Source organism: Kogia breviceps, chromosome 13 (genome assembly GCF_026419965.1).
Source record: "Kogia breviceps isolate mKogBre1 chromosome 13, mKogBre1 haplotype 1, whole genome shotgun sequence".
Classification (NCBI taxonomy): Eukaryota; Metazoa; Chordata; class Mammalia; order Artiodactyla; family Physeteridae; genus Kogia; species Kogia breviceps.
In genome coordinates, this window is record NC_081322.1 from 63,018,606 (window position 1) to 63,040,070 (window position 21,465).

Below are 21,465 nucleotides of genomic sequence, written 5' to 3' on the forward strand. Positions count from 1 at the left end.
TTTTTAAAATACTGATTTCATTTACCAGATACATCAAAATTGTATTCTTTATTTTTACCCTTGCTTTTAGCCCTGAAGCAACATGATCTGTTTTTGTGTTCCAAAGCTAGAGAACCACAATGAATAACTGGAAATCCTTTCCATTTTTGAACATTTCTCTAACATTTCTCTATCCGTGGAAGATGAAGAAAGGAGATAATTATAGTAACAATAAGAATAGCTCCATTTGAATGCTTACTGTGTACAAGTACTATTCTAAATGCTCTGCATGAAATTTTAGTTTTCCCAGCACTTGGCAGAGGTGCTGTTATCTGCCTTATCTTACAGATGTGGACATTGAGGCACAAAGGCGTTAAGTAACTTCCCCAAGGTCACACGACTGATAAGTGGTAGAGTCTGGATTTAACCCAAGTAATCTGCTCCAGAGCCTGCGCTCTTAAACCTTGTGTTTGTGTGTGCTTGTGTAGAGATGCTGCTTTTTAATAATTTCAAGCTAACAGTTAACCTCTCACAGACACTTTATTGAATGTGTCTCATGCCTTGGGAACTATTCGAAGACTTGGGTACAAAAATAAGTAAGAATTGATCATGCGCCCAAGGAGCTTATTGTCTACCAAGGAGACAGAAATACAAAATTTCACTATAGTGTGGGAAAGTGCTGTGTAGTAGTACAACTAGCAGCATGGTCATGAGACTCGGAGCATTCATCATGGTAATGGATGCTCTGGCTCAGTCTTGGAGATCAGATGTCTTAGTTCCTTTGATTTCTTATTTTACCCATCATGGTTTTAATTACCTTCTGTATGAGGGTTTCCAAGTTTTCACATCCAGTCTAGACCTAGGCCCATCCTGAGCAGTGGCTCTTATCTGATTGTCTGTATCTCCTCTTGGATGTCTCACAAGTTCCTTCAAGTCAATATGTCCAAAACAGAATCCTTACCCCTCCTCCTTTTCCCATCTCCCCTTGCAAACCTGCTCTCCCTTCAGTGTTCCTGTCCTAGTAGATAGTATCTTAGGCCACAAACCTAGAGTCATCCTCCATCTCCCTTTTCCTCTTTCCCATATCAGTCACAAAGCTCTGTTCACTCTGCCTCCCAAAAATGTCTCTCTTCAATCTACTTCTTTCCGTCTTCATCCACCCTGCTCCCACGACTGTCCTCTCTCACCAGTACTGCCTCACTAGACCCTAACTGAGTCTTGCAGTCCATTCTCCTGTTACAGAAATGGCAGTGATAGATTTTCATGAAAAGCAAATACATTATGTCATTTCTTGCTTCTCTTTAGCCCACCATTATCTTGGGATAAACATGAAAATCCTTAACTTGGCCTAGAAGGCATAATTTAACCCCTCCCTGCATCTCCAGCCTGGTCTCATGCCACTTTCCGTCTTCCCACTCTAGCCAGGCTGGCCCTTCTTCACATCTGAACAGTTCACACTGCTCACTCACCTCAGAGCTGAGAACACCAGCTGTTCCCTCTGCCAAGTCTTGGTCACTGCTGGACCCCCATCCGCTGGGACTGGGCCTGATGCTTAGATTTCCATTTCATTGTTATAGAATTGATTGAATGAAGGTGATTCTGAGCCATAGAACAAGTAGGAATGAGCTAGGTACAGAAATTGGGATTGATCATTTTTAGCAGAAGGACTAGCATAAGCAAGCAAAAGGCTGATATTTCTAAGAGCTTTTTATAAATCAGTAGGATATCTCGAACAAAGGATATGTATGAGGCAATTAACATAGAATAAATACAAGTATTCATATTTGAAAAGTTCACCTTCATTAGTATTCAAGGAAAATCAATTAATTCAATATTGCTATTTTTCTTATCTCAGGTTGTCAAAGATTTTTATAAAATCCTTTGTTGACTAGATACAACACCATATGCATATGATCTCAATCTTGTTTAATATGCACAGATATATGGATTTAGCAGCCTCAAAACATATGATCTCAGTCTCATTTAATATGCACAAATATATGGATTTAGCAGGCTCATATTAGCATAGAAAAACAGCAGTAATTATCACTGTGGTGGGATTATGGATGACTTTTTTTTCTTTAAGTATTTCTTATGTAATCAGAAAATGACATGCCATCTTTTAAAATCATGTATTAAGACCGTGTAATTGAAATACTAAGAAATCTATCCATAATAAATTTTGCTTCTACATAATAAGGAATCTGTATGCCAAATTTCTCATCTTTGAGTGTGAATCGCTAGATTTCAAGTTGTATTCAGTAAAATACTTTTTTCCTCTTATAATAATTCATTAGTTAAAATTAATAGTAATGTTAGCATTGACTAATGTGACAGCACTTTAATAGAGCATATTATAATTTGTGAGGTGCTCATTAATCCCTCAAATCAATCATATGGTGAGTAAGTAGTGTTGTTTGTATTTTGCAAATAAGGGGAGAAACAGTTTAGAGTCAGCCCCCTGTCACATAGCATCCATTAGACATCCAAGATTTCTTACTTTACAGATACATATTAGTACATATTAAAATAGTGAAATTCTTAAGCAGGCTATTGTTTAAGCATTATTAATATGGGGTAAGTATTTGATTATGTATTTTTAAACTGCAAAATACTTTTTTATACTGGAACTTTTTCATGGCATTGTAAACCATTGACTTATCTTTCCTTAAGCAGTCATTTTCAGAAAATAAGCATCATTTAAATCTTCCTCCACCACCTTTTAGGCATCATTACAAATATTTTCTTTGATTAAAACATATTAATATACTCCTCTTTACTACTTTTTTTAAATAGATAGTTGCTGGCAACCCTCAGAGTTGTTTAAAAAACAGTATCTTTCTCTGTAATAACCTATATGGGAAAAGAATCTGAAAAAGGATATACATAAAAATGAAACTAACTAAATCACTTTGCTGTATGTACCCTTGAAACTAACACAACATTGTAAATCAACTATACTTCAATGTAAAATAAAAAATAAAATAAAAACAGTATCTTTGTAATTCTCTTAATGTAGATTTTTAAAAGTTGTAATAACCGTTTTGCTACCAGTCTTCAGAATTGGTATTTAGATTAAGTCAGAGATAGAAGGTGGAGACATATGTAATGAAGATAGTTTAACTTTCTGTTTAACTGAATGCAGTGATGGTTTTGTACATCAAATACTTTTGCTTTTATTTAAGCATTTAACTGTTTTATTTGAGTGGTATACTACATAATCCTTTCCTTTGGAATATACAAGGGTTTTTGTGCCCAGGCATACTGTTAATAAAACTTTCTTCATGTGGCTAGAACACAAAAATGCCAACCCCAAGGACTGTTGATATAAAGTATAAGCTGTTGGGCCATGCAGAGAAATCTTCATGATAGGATGTCACCATGCCAAAGAATTTGCAATTTGGTCATCTGCCTCTGCCGTTGCCTCCAGTGCATCTTTCTCCCTTTACTGCCCATTTGAACACGAATGCTTATTGAAGGGAAGGTGGGAAGTTCAGAATTGGGATGTTAATTTAACTAACATAATTGTTCTAGAATGAAAATTGAAATTTAATATGTAATTCCTAAATTTGTCTATAGTATGTCTTCATGTAAGATGTTGGAATCCTGGGATTTGAGAATTAGATGGCATCTTAGAAACCATCTAGTGGGGCTTCCCTGGTGGCACAGTGGTTGAGAGTCCGCCTGCCGATGCAGGGGACACGGGTTCGTGCCCTGGTCTGGGAAGATCCCACATGCCACGGAGGGGCTGGGCCCGTGAGCCATGGCCGCTGAGCCTGCGCGTCCGGAGCCTGTGCTCCTCAACGGGAGAGGCCACAACAGTGAGAGGCCTGCGTACCGCAAAAAAAAAAAAAAAAAAAATCTAGTGGCATCTTCCACCAATAAGAGAATCATTCTATAACGTTCCTAACTTGGTTAAGTATTTTTGCCCTACCTCCGCTTTTCTGGGACACTTATCTTCCGTTGAGGCTTCTGCTTTGCAGGTATTTGCATTTTGGTGTGGGTTTATGAGGCCTGCTTCCGTGCGACTTGATTTGGATCTCTCAGTTTCCTTTTTATTCAGACATTTGAGAGCGACTGCTATCTTTCCTTTCTTGTGCTAAATGTCCTGAGACTTTCCTGATACAACTATTTTTATATCTCATGCCATCCTACTTTCCTCTGGATATCTGGATATCAGTGCCCTCTTTAAATGAGAAGGTCAGGATATTCTAGATGTTTTAGTAGCAAAGAGACTAGTAATTCCTTTGCTCTGAATACTCCTTTCTAACCTAGTTTTTCTTCTTTTTGTAAGTAATATAATTAAAATCCATGTTGTCTTATTGTGACCTATTGTAAGGAAATTCTTTTTTTCTTTTTAAACAGCTTTTTTAAAATATGGAAATTTTTAGACAGAAATGTAGGGAGAGTAGTGTAACGAATACCCATATATCCTATCACCTAGATTTAATCATTAGTAAGAGATGAGGCAGTAAGTAGTATGGTACTTTTTTGTCTTAAAATAAAATTATACCTACTATCCAGATTCATTCTGTACCTCAGAATAGATTGTCCAAATTTGTTTGGTTTCTGTGGTAAGATTCCAGGTAATGAGGGACTCATCTGAAACTTTATCCAAATCTATTTGTTACCGAGTTCAGACAGTGGAAGATTCCTGTATCTTAAAGTAAATTACAGACATGGCATTTCCCCCTTGAATATTTCAATATGCATGTCTGAAAAATAAGCATAATTGTCTACATGACCACTCTATTATTTCACCTAACAAAATTAACAGTAATTCCCTAATGTCATCTGTCATACTCAGATTTCCTCCTACAACTGTTTTGTTCAAACCAGGAACCAATCAAGGACCATGATATACAGATGTTTTATTCACTTTATTTTTTTTATTGGATTATAATTGCTTTACAACGTCGTGTTAGTTTCTGCTGTACAATGAAGATAATCAGGTATATGTTTACATCTATCCCCTCCCTCTTGGACCTCCCTCCCACCCCCCATCCCATCCATCTAGGTCATCACAGAGCACCGAGCTGAGCTCCCTGTGCTGTACAGCAGGTTCCCACTAGCTACCCATTTACACATGGTAATGTATTTGTGTCAAACCTAATCTTCCAGCTAATCCCACCCTCCCCTTCCCCCCACCAGTGCCCACACATCCGTTCTCTATGCCTGCGTTTCTATTCCTGCCCTGCAGATCCGTTCATCTGTACCATTTTTCTAGATTCCACATATATGTGTTAATATACAATATTTGTTTTTCTCTTTCTGACTTACTTTACTCTGTATGACAGACTCTAGATAAAAATGTGAGCTTTACATTTATTAGCATTAAATTTTATTTTATCGCTGTTGCCCCATTGCACTAGTGTAGGGATCTGCAAACTTTTTCTTAAAGGACCAGCTAGTAACTATTTTAGGCTTATAGGTCATTTGGTTTTTGTCACAACTACTCAGCTCTGCCACAGAGTTATTATGTAAACACATGAGCATGGCTGTGTTTCAATATGACTTTTTTTTTTTTTTTTTTTAACAAATCAGGCCCTGGCCCATTGGTTGTAGTTTGCTGACCCCTGCCTAACCTCTCATGATCTGTTTTTTTCTGTTAATGTGACTGTTCTCAAGTTTTGTGTCAATTCACTAAATCATACTATCTGGTTGCGATATTCTGCTACCTGTGAATCCATTAAACAGTTATAGCTACCATTTAGTGAACACATGCTGTATGCTGTGTACTTGACATAAATAATCATATTTAATCCTTAAAAGCACCCGGGGAGATGCAGTGATGTTATCACCGATTTTCAGGAAAAAAAATTAAGACTTAGAAAGAGGTCAGGTAACTTACCCAGTATCACACACCTAAATGTAAACACTAAGTCACCCTACCCTTTTGTAAGGTTTATGCTATCCTATTAAACAGATATGAAAGAAGACCCTCTTTCTAAAAGGCTTTTGTCCATCTTAATCATAGGCATGTGTTGAGAGATGATCAAGTAATCTGTTGGGATCAGGAACACAAAATGTCTCTTTCCTAAGCTGCTATTTTGGGGGCTTTATGAAGAATATGAGGTTAGTTTAGATGGCATATCCTATTTGTCGAAGGATGATCTCTAGGACACCACCTGGGTTCACACTGTCTTTGCAGTTGGACTATATCCAGTCTCTCCCTCCTTCTGCCATTTCTCAAGTCATGGACAGTAGTTCCGTGTTTAAACCTTTGAGGACCCACACCCACAGTGTCCTCAGATGCAACTTAAGTACACTTAAAAGTAGCTAGAATCTACTTTTCTGTATTCTCATGTGTATTTTATTCTTTTGGCTTTTAGTTAGATTTTTAGGGTTATTTTTGCATTGTTTTTATAACAGTGTTTATTGTGCCCTTTTAGTTTAAAATGTCTTTCCTGTTGTGGAAAGTTTAAATGTAGTAGTCTCGGATGTAATTTGTCTTAAAAACCGGGAGGTGGCGATGTTTTCCAGGTGATGCTTTAAGGTTGTAGTTGGAATACCACTGGAAAGAGGATCTAACTTGTCCATAAAAGTCAGTGAGCAGGGAAGAAGCTGTTTCAACTTCAATAATGCATTTTAATACAGTTCTAGAAATATGTTATTTCTTGAAGTAGGACAGCTTCAGTTTTCAACTTTGCTTTTTATTACAAGGAAATATTTGACAAACACATGTTAGGCATTTACTTGAGAAACAGGACAAAACACCTATTAAACCATGTCTTAATATTAGGACTTGGGCAGTGGGGAGATTACCAAAGTCATTCTGTTGCCAATTCTCTGAATAGAATTAATTGTTAACATTTTGGCATTTTTAGTACATACAGAGAGATATAAACCAAAATGAACTCTATCAAACATATATTTATTTTTTACATTATGAACCTCTTCGTCTACATCCATGAAGTTGTAATTTATAAAGTCTGTTCAGTAGTCTGTTATATGAGACTGCTATACTTTTTTTTTAACCAATCCCTTCTAGATGGGCACGTAGGTTTCTGTTCTTAACAGAATTGCAGTGTATAATCTTTATACTTTGCTCAGTTGAATAATGTCTAAAGATGCATTCTTAATGGTTGACTGCAATTCATCATATACACATATTTTAAATTATTTGAATACACACTGCCAGATTATCTCCTGTAGAAATTGTTCCAAATTATAAGAGAATGCTGGATTACTTACATCTTCATCAGCAGTGTTTGATGCTTACCAGTATAAATAGTGGTATCTCATTCTTTTAAGTTAGCACTTCCTCATTACCAGTAAATTTTAAAACTATACATGTCTAAGGCAAAGAATTTCTAAATAAATAGCTAATTAGTCTAAGAAAAATAATAATGGAAATGTAAATATTGTTAGAATCAAGGGATAATGAAAACATAATATATCCAACTTCAGATGTACCAAAAGCACTTGGTCATAATCGCCTTAAATGTTCATACGAGAATAGAGAAAAAGTTCAAAACTGAAGTATTAAGCATCCAACTTACTTTCCAATATAAGAAATTAGGAAAAAAAATAGATCTGTAGAAGGAAGGAAATAATGAACATAAGGCAAAAAATTTAATGAAGAGGATCAACTAACTGCCAATAGTTTGTCCTTTGAAGAAACAAAAAATAGAAAAACTTTTCGGCAAGATTGATGATAGGAAAAAAAGCAGGGATAAATGATACTATGATGAAAAATAGATAAGTATACTAAAGTTGAGGTTTTAAAATTGGTAAGAAAACCATGAAAAATTGTATGCCATAAAATTTTAAATTTTAGAATAAATAGAAAATGTCCCAAGAAAATTTAATTTAGGAAAACTGATTAAAGAAGAAATAGAAGACATCAAGTGTCTTAAAACTCTTAAATTGAATTAATCTTTTAAAATCCCCTAAGGAAACAAGAAACAGGTCCACACAATTTTCAGATAAGGTCTTCTAAAACTGTCTTCCAGAGAATTTTTTTTTAAAAAGAAGAAGAAACCTCACTACAAGTAACTCAATTTTGTTTCTTTTTATGGCTGAATAATATTCCATTGTATATATGTGGCACATCTTCTTTATCTATTCATCTGTCAGTGGACACTTAGGTTGCTTCCATGTCCAGGCTATTGGAAATAGTGCTACAGTGAACATTGTGGTACCTGACTCTTCTTGAATTATGGTAAGTCAGAAAGAGAAAAACAAATAGTATGTAAACACATATATATTGAATCTAAAAAAAAAAACGGTTCTGATGAACCTAGGGTCAGGACAGGAATAAAGACGCAGATGTAGAGAATGGACTTGAGGACATGGGAAGGGGGAAGGGTAAACTGGGATGAAGTGAGAGAGTAGCAGTGACATATACACACTACCAAATGTGAAATGGAAGGCTAGTGGGAAGCAGCTGCAAAGCACAGGGAGATCAGCTAGGTGCTTTGTGACCACCTAGAGGTGTGGGATGGGAGGGAGGGTGGGAGGGAGACACCAGAGGGAGGGGATATGGGGATATATGTATGCATATAGCTGATTCACTTTGTTAAACAGCAGAAACTAACACAACATTGCAAAGCAATTATACTCCAATAAAGATGTTTAAAAAAAAAAAAAAAAGAAACCAACCTAACTTTTATAATAAGTCTATGTCACCTTGATACTCAAACCAGATAAAGACAGTCCAAGAAAGGAATATTATAGGCAAATTCTACTTACAAACATAGACATATCAATCCTAACTGAAATTATTAGCAAACCAAATCCATCAATGTATTTTTTTTAAAAAAACATGACTTACTGGGTTCAAGGACATAATATATATGTCATAACTTTAAGAGGAATATATGAGAATGATAAAACAATTCAACGAGAGTAGAGATTTTCTCCAGAGGGAAGGTATGAGCGTGTAATCTGGGAGAAGTGCATGAGGAGACATCAATTGTATTGTAAATTTTATATTTTAAGCTGGATGGTAGGTACATAGATGTTCGTTTTTGCCATTTATGTATCTTAAGTATTTCATGCTATAGTGTCAGCAGGCTTAACAGCTTTGTAAGTTTAAATGCCACTCTAAAATACTATTCTTTGTTGTGGAGTTGCTTAAACACATTTCCCTTGGAACTGTACAAACAAGTTTTAAAAGTTTTATGTGTAAACCATCATGAAATATAGTAAAGTGTACTACATATGCATTTTCATGGATATTAAGGGAAAGAAAAAGACTCTTAGCTCTTCTTCATTTATATGAAAATGAGTGGCTTTGGAAGTAAAGTTTCAGACTTGCTTTTAGTTTTTAAAAATTTTTTCCATGCCTAGTATTAAAAGAAATAGTTTGGAATTCTAGGTAGGTGAGAAATTTAATATAGGCTGAAGATTGAAATGTTGGATTTTCTAGCATTCATTCACCAAATAGTAAGAGAACATTTACTGTGTGCTAGATATGGTGCCGAGCCATAGGTGTGTACAAACATTTAAGATGTAGTCTTTGACTTTCAGAATTTAGCAGGTGAAATAAATGGTCCAGATGTTTAACTGTAGGTACCATAATAGTTACAAGCAATTTGGAATGTTTCTTCCCTGGTGGGAATTAATTGTCCCCATGTTTTTTATAGTTGTGTGTGTGTGAGTGTGTGTGTGTGTGTGTGTGTGTGTGTGTGTGTGTGTGTTTAAAAAGTTATGTGTGTGTATTTTTAGGAATAATCTAAGCCTTTTGAACTACTTTAAGAGGTAATCAATTCATTCCTCTTTAATGCTGACAATAAAGTTTCCTCAGGTAGAATTTTTTACCCATTAATAAATGATTTAGCTTCACTCAAAATTGAAAGGGGTATGATAGGCTGTCAGATGCTCTGTAGAAGTTGAGATTTGTCTCTTTCACTGGATTGCCATTTGAATTATCCTATTTAAAAGTGATATCAAATGCTTTAGCTTTAACAAGTTAATCTTTGTTAATATTTAGTACTACTCTTGTTTTACAAGATAGATAAACTGCAAATGGGCCTTTTTTTTTTTTTGGTACTGTTTGGAAAAGGTGGAATCTTTCATGTAGTATGCCTTGCCTCTTTTTTTTTCTGAAGTACTGACTTCATATTTTATCCTTGATTTAAAACCTATTAAAGCAATGTTATATCTTCTGAGACTGTTTGACAGCTTACTCATATAAAATATGAATACTTCCTAACTTATGATGATCTATGCCCCTGACTTCATTTTTAGAATTTAAGTCGCTGATATATAGAAACAATCATCAATTTTGAATTAATTTCAAATTAATTAAGGCTTATTTGCATTCGCAAAGATTTGCTTTACCCCTTCTTTCTTGACTTATTTTTTACCTTATATGTTATCCTTGTATTCTCTCCCAGACAGTTCAGCAGTTTAATACTCAGAGTAGTAGATCTGAGTCAATTTGTTTTAGCCTGTTTGTTGTAAAAAGGCTATGTGAAACAGTAAATTTGACATAGTTTCTTCATATGTAATTTCTCTGTTAAGTAGTGCTTTTTGTGGCCTCTTATCATGGGATATGTGTCAGTCAGGCTGCATATAACTAAAGTCCACCATGGGGGCTTAAGATAGAAATTGATTTTTCTCTCACATTTGTGAAGTCTAGAATGAGAAAGTACAGGGCTAGTAAGGAGTTTCACAGTATCAGGGACTCGGGCTGCTTCTGTCTTACTATTCTTCCATACTCATCTCATAATCTCATGATCCCAAATGGCTTCTTAAGTTCCAGCTCTCACGTCCAGACTCCATGCAGCAAGAGTAAAGAAGAGCAGAAAGGCAAAAGGGTCTTCGCTGGTTAATTTGGTCCCTCAAAGCAGAGTTCTCAAAAGACACAAAACCATTCATTTAACATTTCTTTGACCAGTACGAGAGGGCCTAATAGATGTTGGGGTGAGCAGCTGGGAGCCTCTACCTCACAGTTATTTCCTAATTTTAATAGGAAAATAGAAGGTGGCTCAATATCTGGGTTGTGATGTAATCGTGGGAAGTAATGCTAAGAAATCTCTGCCCTGCCTGTAGATGTGAACTTATTTTTATCCCTAATCACTGTTACATTTGTGTTATTATTTTCCAAGTATATGTGCTAAGTACTTTTCATACATTTTATATAATTCCCATAACACTGTCTGGTAGGCACTGTCTATTCCATGTCACAGGTGAGAAAACCAAGACACAGACAGAATGCATAACTGGCCTAAGTCCTGAGAACTAGTCAGTGGTGCGTCAAACATGGAGTCTGCACTTAAGATCACCACTGATAACTGTTTCTGTCCTCTGCTTATTAATCTGTCCACCTACAGACTCCACTGCCACCCCTGCCCCGCCTCTCGTACATAAGAATCATATGAGGTTGCTCAAACATACACAAAGAACAGAAAAACAAAAAGATAAGCAGATTGAAGGGAATATAAGAGTGAGAAAATAGAATGATGTTGAGGTTCAAGTAATACACAGAGTTCAATGCTATAGAGATGCTAAAAGTTTCGGTCTGACTTCTTATGTCCCATCAGAAACTAAAAGGCAGGAAAACAAAACTGAATTTTTTTTATTTGGACTCTTGGCTTCTTCATTTTTTAGTCATATAATAACTTGAATCTGTATAAAGAATCCTAGTTCATTTTCATATTGTGGCTTCAAGGAATTGTAAAGATAATTATATAGTATTGTTACTATATTCTGATTTTCTCTTTGTGGGGTAGGTAAGCTGAATTACCATTACTTATTTTTTAAGAGGTGGAAACTCAGAGAATATTTTAGCTGGACATGGATCATGTGCTTAGTAAAAACAAGGGCTTGTTCTTGTTTGTTTATAGAAATTCAAACAGTTTTGAAAAGATATATTTTTTGGAAGATTGGGATCTTGATAAAAATGCTGTTGTGCTAAGTAACTGTTAGAGCTCCCCTGTACACACACAGGTTTGTGAGCTCCTTCAGGACAAAAGACCTTGCCTTATTCCTTTTTTCCTCCAGTATCCTCAGTGTATGGAGGTATTCAGTAAGTGAATAATGAATGAATGACTTGTAAGTGAGAAAAGTCTGTTAATAAATGTTATAATTAATATTGCTGCCTCTTTAAACTTAAGTCAATGGCTCTACCCGAAATAGCAGAAAAGTAGGTCATTCTTTTTACAGCCCTTGCAGGTTGTATGAGGTGGGTTGTAGTACTATTAATGGTTGGACATTGGGACCACAAAGTCCAGCCCTTGAACATGGTGTGTTTGGAGAATGGCCATAACTGCAATATGCCTGGAGCATGGTGGTTGTAAAGGCGAGTCGCTCCAGATACATCTGGCAAGCTCCTGGCATGTAAAAGTTACTGATTAATTTTAAGGAATGAAAGTTAGGTCCAGATTTGGAAGGATTTTATATGACATGTTATCTTTTAAAAAGTGACATTTTTTTTTTGTGGGGAGAAGAAAGGATATGATTTGATTTGAGTACCATTTGAACAATAAGTAATGAGATCGACTTCTTGCATTTTAGTTTTCAAGATTACTTGTGAACAATATATTAACAAAACATTTGAGTTTAATTATTTTATTTTGTTTTATTTCTCAGGATGTGATCTTCGTGGTGGGAAGCTAAGTTTTTAAACTACCCCAATGGATGCAGACAGTGATGTTGCACTGGACATTCTAATTACAAATGTAGTCTGTGTTTTTAGAACAAGATGCCATTTGAACTTAAGGAAGATTGCTTTGGAGGGAGCAAATGTAATTTATAAGCGTGACGTTGGAGTGAGTATCTGAATTTTGTCATGTGTGCTACATTAGCCTAATTTTATAGTGCTGTGAAGAAGATACTAAGTAAACAATGATGACACTACCTTATACATTTACTATAAAAATTAAGAATGTGTATGAAGGCTCTGTTTAAGCTCTAAAAATCAGATGCCAGTATACCTTGATAAATTTTCATTAGTTCTTCACGCTAGAAACTAAGTAAAGATGAATTAAATTCAATTAAAAATTTCAGTGAATCACAATGAAAGGTTTTCAGGTTCATCAATAATGCCATCTTCACTTTAAAAAAGGAGCAAATATATCTGCTAAAAAGAGAGGAAAAGGCTTAATGCTGCGTTGGAACTTTAGCATGCCATATGGTAGAGAAGTCATTTTTTCTAGGAAGGTTAACTGAAAACTGAGTTGATGGACGAGCTGGTAGTGCAAGACACTTAAAAGTAGAATAAACTCAATGTTTCTCAGCCACATCCACTTACGTATGACATTTTATAATGTATTTTAGCTCAGATTTTATTTTGGCATCTGTGGTAAATTTTGTCTCCCCAGATTTAATAGCTTTCTAGTTTGATAATATGGCATATGACAGAGAAAAGAAGGAACTAAAAATGTAACAAGAGTTTTAAGAAGAAATGTCTCATTCATTTATTTGTTATGTATTCAGTAAACATTTATCTCTTTTATACATAATGGCCATATAATGAATATTGCCATACATGAAAAGCTGCAGTGAAAATTTAAATTCACATTTTATCTTGGACCTTAGTCCTTGACCTGTTTATACTCACACTGTAGGTAATTTCTTCTAAATCCATAGCTTCAAGTACCTTTCGTTTCTAACGAATCTAAAATTACATCTCCAGCTCCAGCATTCCTCCCGCGTTCAGGATTTGCACATCGACCTTGAATATGTAATGGGCATCTCAGCTGTAAGACACAGTATAAAGTAGTGGCGGGCACCAAGAAGCAGAGAAAAGCAGGGTTAGAAATCAGGGAGGGGGCTTCCGCGGTGGCGTAGTGGTTGAGAATCCGCCTGCCGACGCAGGGGACACGGGTTCGTGCCCCGGTCCGGGAAGATCCCACATGCCGCGGAGCGGCTGGGCCCGTGAGCCATGGCCGCTGAGCCTGCGCGTCCGGAGCCTGTGCTCCGCAACGGGAGAGGCCCGCGTACCACAAAAAAAGAAATCAGGGAGGGGTGAAGGGATGGGTACTTTGGTGGAATGATCAGGGAAGGCCTCTCTGTGGAGATGACATCTGGTGAGAGACCTGAATGAAGGGAGAACATTGAAGGAAGAATATTCCAGATGAAAGTAAGCTAGGCAAAGCTCCTGAGGTGTGGACAAGTTTGACATGTTTGAGGATGCGTGCAAATTGCAAATTCCAGTTATGTGAACAGAGTGGAACGAGAGTTGGAGTGTGTACATCCTTGTGGTACATTGATTTCAAGTATACAGTGAGATTTATACAGGCCTTGAATTTTTAATTGATTAAATGTCCTTTTGGATTAATACGTTCTTTGTGTTCAGCGTGGTTCTTGATTTCAGAATGGGTGATTTGGAGAACAGTTATTCAGTTTTGGGTAAGCTTGGCGTAGTATTTAAACGTGAAATGGCGACATAGAGTAGAACCGTGTGTGAAAATCAACACTTACTGTGTAATCAGGTTGTTGGAGTTCTGGTTGTCTTTTTTTGCAGAAAGTATTAATGAAGCTTAGAAAGCCTAGAATTACAGCTACGATTTGGTCCTCAGGAAAAATTATTTGCACTGGAGCAACAAGGTAAATGTTACTTGGGTTTTCAATTTTCATTTTTTAATTTTCCCCTCATGGGAAGGACATCTAGACTTAAAAACAAATTCACGTGTACAGTTTGTTGTGTTCCTCAGTATAAATTTATTTCCTGTGTAACTGATCATCTTTTTCTTTCTTTCAAACCACAGTGAAGAAGAAGCTAAATTTGGTGCCAGACGTTTAGCCCGCAGTCTCCAGAAGCTAGGATTTCAGGTAACGTTTTCAAAAGCGATCCGAGCCGCAGATACTTAAGGATTTATTTTTGTAAAGTTAACATTTTTTTTTTAACGGACTAAAGAAATCTCCACAGAAAGTCCTCTTACGATTGACCTTTTTCTACATTGTATAATACTGTCCTTCAACACAAAAATTTAGTGGCAGACCTTGCCCATGTGGGTATTTGTCAGGAATCCTGGCTTTTTCCCACATCCTTTCCCCAGAGAGAGAGAGAGAGAGAGAGAGAGAGAGACTTGTTTCCTTACAGATTAACTGCCTTTTCAACTCTACATTTTTCACTTCTCACACACAAAAAAATTCCGTTTTTGATCGTCACAAGAATGCTGTAGCAGGGTGATGAGCTAGAGCTGCAGGACCCTGCTGACACATACTCACTGGTTAGCAGGCTCTCACGCTTGTAACGTGACTGTTACGAGCAGGCCAGCCTTCTCAAATATAATTTTGTAGAGGCATGCATTTGAATAAAATTAGTACATATCCTGGACTTGCTAGGTCACTTGGAAATTATGAGTAAATGAAAGAAAAAGATGAGCTGTGGTTCCTGAACAGGTGGGCCTAGGCAGTTTGGGATTTGGGTGGGAGGTGATGAGACGTTGAGTTTCTCTCTGATGACTTCAGTCTCCTCTGAGGTGGAAGGTGCTAGGAAGGCACTAAGGTGCTGGGGGGGCATGGGGGTGTTGGTGCTGGATGGGAGTGCAGGATAGAGAGCCATGATTGACAGCGGGGCCACTGTGCACATTTTGTGACTTTCTCCCACTGCCTTGTGTCAGTACTGAGTTGGAGGATAGTTCATCCAGATTTGTGGTTTTACTAGGGACAGTTGAAAAGATGACAGGGTAAAACCATTAAAATCTTGGTAGGAGTGGCTGAAGTTATTAATATTGAGGGAACATTATGTTCAGCCTTGGAGCCTCTTTTCTTAGCATAATATTAGAAATGTTGAAAGAAATCCCAGTGAGTTAAAAACACAATTCTATCACACTATTCCTCATTTTGTCCCCCAAAAGAAACAAACATCTAACTAAACTCACAGAAATGCCATTTTACCTGACTGCATATAAGAAAAAGTCTGGCGTTTGGAGCTCAATGTCCACTACTTTCTGAGTTTTAAGTGATGGCTTTCCATTCTGACACTTCAAGGAGGACTCTGCTTTACGTTTTTCTTCACTGTTCTCCCTCTTATCCCAGTAGATTAAATATTAAATGGGTTTAAAGTATTGAAAAATTAAACTGAAATAAGATTCAGAAGACCCCAGATGTAGCGCTTTGATCATGCAATTATCTCAGGCTTTGTTTATTTTTTTAATGACGTTTTTGAGCCTTTTTCCCCCCTTTAATTATAGCATTAAGGAGTCCCCGATAACTTAAAACACTAAATCCATGCTTTAAATGTTTCTGTTTATCTTGTTTGTTCTTATATTTAAGGATTACAATTCAATGATTAAGATTGCCATGATGAGCAAATATTTTGTTTTGTTTCAAAATAATTCATTCGTTTTACTTCTCTCCTAAAGGTAATTTTTACAGATTTTAAGGTTGTTAATGTTTTGGCAGTATGTAACATGCCATTTGAAATACGTTTGCCAGAATTCACAAAGAATAATAGACCTCATGCCAGGTAGGTCTTTGAAGAATCAAGATAACTTAGCAAATTTGAAATTATTTGTCAGGCTATAAGGATTTATATTAATTGTGGCTTTTTTTTGCATAGTTACGAACCTGAACTTCATCCTGCTGTGTGTTATCGGATAAAATCTCTAAGAGCTACATTACAGATTTTTTCAACAGGAAGTATCACAGTAACAGGTATTTTATGATATTGAAACCAAGCTTGTCAATTATGGATTGAATGAGATAAGAGGTGTCCGTACCAAAATAGAGATAAAGTCTGCTTTGTCCCTTTTAGCCACTTCTGCCCTTCTAGGGGAACCAGTCTCCTCACTTTTAACACAGTAGATTAGTTTAACCTGCTTCTATATACTATTTTGAAATCTTATGTATACTATTTTGTGCTGGTCTTCATCTTCATCATTACCCTAGTGAGATTCATCTCTATTGCTCCGTGTAGCTGTAGATCAGCCATTCTTACTGCTATTTAGTACCCAGTACGTGAATATATTGTTCCATGGGCATTTGGATAGTTTTCAGTTTGGAATTAAAAATATTCTAGTATGTATTTTCATATATGATTTTTAAGTTTATGACATCTTGCATTTAAAATACTCAAGACAAACCCATTCTATGAACTTCATAGAGGTTTTACATGAGCAAAATATTCATATGTAATTGGTACCTATTTGGTATGTTTTATGTGTATTTTGTTATATCTTTTGAATTGTTTTAATTACTTGGAAGGGGTAGTTTCAGAATACTACGTAGGCATAGATGTCCAAGGGTAGTATTAGCATGCAGGATGATTTTTTTAATGGTACTATGGTTATAAATTGTTCAGAGACAGTACTTGAGAGTCAGACCCTACCTTTGGCAAAACTAAGTTAAGGAAAATTTCTGTAGAGTCCTTGAATTTTTTTATTCCTTCAATCCTTAGAGGAAAATAAAAATTATTGACACCTGTAAACCTTCAACAAAAAAGCTTTAGTTCTGATTCAGCCATGGATTTTCACATCTTCCTTGGAGACTTAAAGGCTCTTGCCAGAGTCATACCTGAATCTTAAAAATGGGGGAGCAAGTCCATTTCTTTCCTTCTTTGGACTCTCTGTTTCTACACTTTGGAGCCCAGACCTCACAGAGGCCTCCAAATCTATTTGACAAGTCCCTATTAAGTATGGAAGAAAATAATGCATATGTAAAATATATATTAAGTTAATAGATTTAAACAACACAGTAGCAAACTGAAGACCACTGACCTGGTTAATTAGTATGCATTATATATTAACCTCTGGAATACCCTATGAACTGTTAATTCAGTGGACATGTACTGAGTGGTTCCCGTGGTCAAAGCTGTACTCTGTGGAGGGACTGAGGTGAGTCAGGAAGGATCGGACCAGGGTAAGACGTGGTCAGTACCTTCAAAGGGTCCACAATGGGTGCATATGTACGTTTTTTAGGATCTTTCAAAAGGTAAGTTTACGTTAGTAGAAAAAACGTATTTATTCAGAATAAGTTTTATAAAAATATTTTTTCATTATCCTTTTTATATATTTTTTTAGCTATTTAGATGAAAGGCTACATATTTTTAAAGTCCTAGCATTATATAGATTAATTAATATATAACATAACTTCATCCCCTGGTGCTTTTTTTTTTAACGGGCAGAGTAAGCTGTAAGGGTGAATGGCCAGATTAGTAATAAACATGTGAGTACCAAATAGTAGTGAATTTGTGGGGATGTTTAGACCGTGCAGTATATAACAGCCCTCTGGTTTCCCAACACTCTGGTAGCAGCTTTGTTTAGCTCTGCTGGGTTCCTCGATACTCCTGTGAGCTTCAGTCGTAGCCTAACCAAAAGCCAGACTACAGTAACCAAAAGCATAATAGTTATGTACTCCTACTTGTTATTCCTTTCTTTAATAAGCATATTATAGTACTTTGTAATTGTCTGTGTGGTTTTTTTATATACTCTTTTCACAATGGTGCCCTAAAACAAGATGAATATCATCATTTTGTGTTTGATTCCCTTTAATTGTCCATAAAAAATCTTATTCTCTTGGTTCTTGCTGTGACTGTGTGTATAATTATGTAAGTGTAGATGTTTTTAAAACAACCTGATAAATTCTAAAGTACTTGGTTATTTGTAATTCTGGGAAATCTGCTTTACCTAGTGCTCTCTTGCCTCTTCTCACCCCTTCCTCCACTGTGCTGTTACAGGGCCCAATGTAAAGGCCGTCGCTACTGCTGTGGAACAGGTATACCCATTTGTGTTTGAAAGCAGGAAAGAAATTTTATAAGTCATCACATAATTGGTTAGAATCCCAAACTGAGTACCTTTTAAAACCTGCTGCACATTGGACTCAAAAGGAAAACTGGACCAACAGTAATTGAGGAAATAGACTCTTTTATTCATTCACGGCTACAGTGTAAGCTCCAGTCCCTTTGGATTTTATTTCAAACCTTGCTGTAATATAAAAAGGAAGTTTACAAGACATGACATTGCTGCTTTTACAAAAGGACATTCTATTTATTTTCGCAGTAATTTCATGTCCCCAAGAGCAGAGCTGTCACAGTGTGCACTACCTTAAAGTGTTTTGTTGTTATCATTATTTTTTTTCCAGTTTGAGCTGATGTGTTTTATTTGTGAATAGTCTTTTACATTTTTGTATGCTGAATATGGGCACCAAAGAACCTGTAAAAGTTATCTTTTTCAATTGAATGTGCACAAATAAAAGTTTGTAAAAGATCACTCTTCATATCCATTCTATTCCCTATTTTCTATTTCAACAAAAATTGTATTCATAATTCTTTTTTTTTTAATCTATGCAAGCTTAGACTTTTGCTAAAGTGTGTTGGCTTCTTTTTGAAGTGTATTTTGTAAATATATATATATGCCACATGTGTATAGTATCTTTTAATGCTCTGTTACCAAATATCAAATAGGAATTTTTTTCTTGCAGATTAGAAATAAAAACATGTATATAAATTCTAGGGAACTGGAGTAGAACTTTATAAATTAAGCGTAATGTCTTATGTTGCTAATTTAACATGATAGAAAATGTTAACTATCTTTTAAAAGTCATAAAGTTGTAGTTTTAAAAAGAGAAACTTACCTACAAGATGAATATAAGAAAGAAGCTGTGATGGGTTGTACCTCATATGTACCTTTGTTATTCTGGAAAGACTCAACTCTGGTTATAGGAAAGTAAAAATCTTAGGTTGGTACTCAAGCCTTTACTAAGAGTCTTGTCAGAAGTTGAAACATTGTGCTGTTTTAGCAAGAAGTGCCCAAAAACTGATTCTGTGCCACAGTGTAATTATACTACAGTTCAATTTGAACTTGAAAGCCATTTTGCAAGATAAGTCTTTCCCCTTGCTGTGTCTTATTTAATGAAGCTAAAGAGCGACTACTCAGTATATGGGATTGCTCCTCTTAAAGTTATAATAAATATGCATTTTGTGAAACAGTGGCTCTCTGGCTCACCCATGAGCCCAGGAATGGTAATATAGGATCAGGCCGCAGTGGTGCTTGGCCATTTGTGTTTAGGAGTTTAGTATTACTAGCAATGATTTTACCTAGAAATAAAGCTGAGTGGAGAGTCATATTAGCTTCTCAGTTAAAATTAATAGAGGTAATAGTACAACACAATTTTCCTCTAAAACCTTGAATTTCCAAAATGTTTTGAAACCTTTGTGAAAAATTGGAATATCTTAACCTCCATTTTCCCTACCATATTCTAAAATCTTGAAAGCTGCACTGAACAATACGTATTATTTTTTTATGTTTATTTGTATCTTCTTTCTTCTCGATGCCTTCCCCTACCCTGCCTCTCACTCCCTCATAAGTTGGGGCCAATGGCTAACTTTTATATTTTCTTTCTTGGGAAAGACTTAATTGTGATTTTAAGACTTCTTTCTCATTTTTTACATTTGTGTTTATTTGCTTCATTTTGAGATCCAGTGGGATAGGCAACCTCAAAAACTATACAGAATAAAATTCAATGAAAGTTATAGGTTCTGGGCAGACTGTTTCAAAAATTTGAGGTTTTCCACTTAGATTTAATTAACAGTAATTAAGTGACCTCCTGTTTGGCAGTGCTCACAAAAAAGAAATAGCAAAAAGGGTGGGGGGCACATGATTATATAGCCAAGGTGCAGATCCAGATGTTTGTTGTAATATTTTTCAGTATTCAAGTGACTTGAAAACTATGTAGATCAGTAGCTCATCAAAATGCTTTCTCAGAAAAGAGGGAGAAAGACAATCTGACTGGGTCTGGTTTCAGGACTGCTTGCTTGAGTATCGCCTGGCAAAGTGTCATAGGTGACCCACTATACTTAACAAAGCTGGCAAGAAATGAGTAGTGTGTCTGATGTCTTCTGGCTTTTCACAAGTGCTGTACATTTTTTTTTATAAATAAAAACTATGAATATATACATATAAATTATAAGTATTCCCCCTTTTTTATTTTTGAAAGTCAAAAAGCTCTGATTGGGTGCATATTGGGTAAAAATTAGTTTGAAAACAGAACTGTTTCATAGATTCTGGATAATGAAAGAAAAATGTAAGAGAGTGTTGAAGATCCTGAAATTGAAATCACTTAGTGATAAACCTACTAGGTTTATAACAGTTTCCTGCCCATTTACAATGTATGGCTAAGCCAAGAGATTGCTAAAATATATACAGTGTTTGAACTGCACAGCGAAATATGTAACAATTTTGTTAAATATCTTACAATCTGTGATGCTTGGCAAAGAAAAAAAAATTCATACTGATTACCTGTCTTGACCTTTTTTAATCTCAGCGTATAATTGCACTGAAGGTTCATAATAAATTTCTTAAATTGATCCTCTACAGAACATACTTTCCCGTCTTCCAAAACAAGTGAACAGTGCATGTTCTAACTTGCATATGAAATGTACCATGCAGAATGAAGACTGCAAATCCCCCTTCCTCATAACCTCCCCTGCCAATTTTAATTTAGATAGTATGTTTCAGCACCAGGACTTTTAGTCATTCTCCTGAGTTCCTGATAATACAGTTTTACTATTGCTCACATAGGTTGTAGTCAGATCACTTCATTATAAGGGAATGCAGTAGATCATATTTCCTTATATGAAACTAGGACAGT

At 35.9% G+C, this 21,465-nt stretch overlaps 1 protein-coding gene across 1 annotated transcript in view; it reads left to right on the forward strand.

The window, feature by feature from the left end:
* The window catches only part of TBPL1 (TATA-box binding protein like 1), a 32,402-nt gene extending 11,622 nt beyond the window's left edge, over positions 1 to 20,780 (forward strand). Inside the window, exons 2-7 of the mRNA XM_059082984.2 lie at positions 12,520 to 12,698; positions 14,396 to 14,478; positions 14,640 to 14,703; positions 16,242 to 16,345; positions 16,439 to 16,533; positions 18,554 to 20,780. Coding sequence (XP_058938967.1) covers positions 12,564 to 12,698; positions 14,396 to 14,478; positions 14,640 to 14,703; positions 16,242 to 16,345; positions 16,439 to 16,533; positions 18,554 to 18,633 — 561 coding nt within the window. The 5' untranslated portion in view covers positions 12,520 to 12,563 and the 3' untranslated portion in view covers positions 18,634 to 20,780. The remainder of the gene's footprint in view (positions 1 to 12,519; positions 12,699 to 14,395; positions 14,479 to 14,639; positions 14,704 to 16,241; positions 16,346 to 16,438; positions 16,534 to 18,553) is intronic.
* The last annotated feature ends 685 nt before the right edge of the window (positions 20,781 to 21,465 follow it).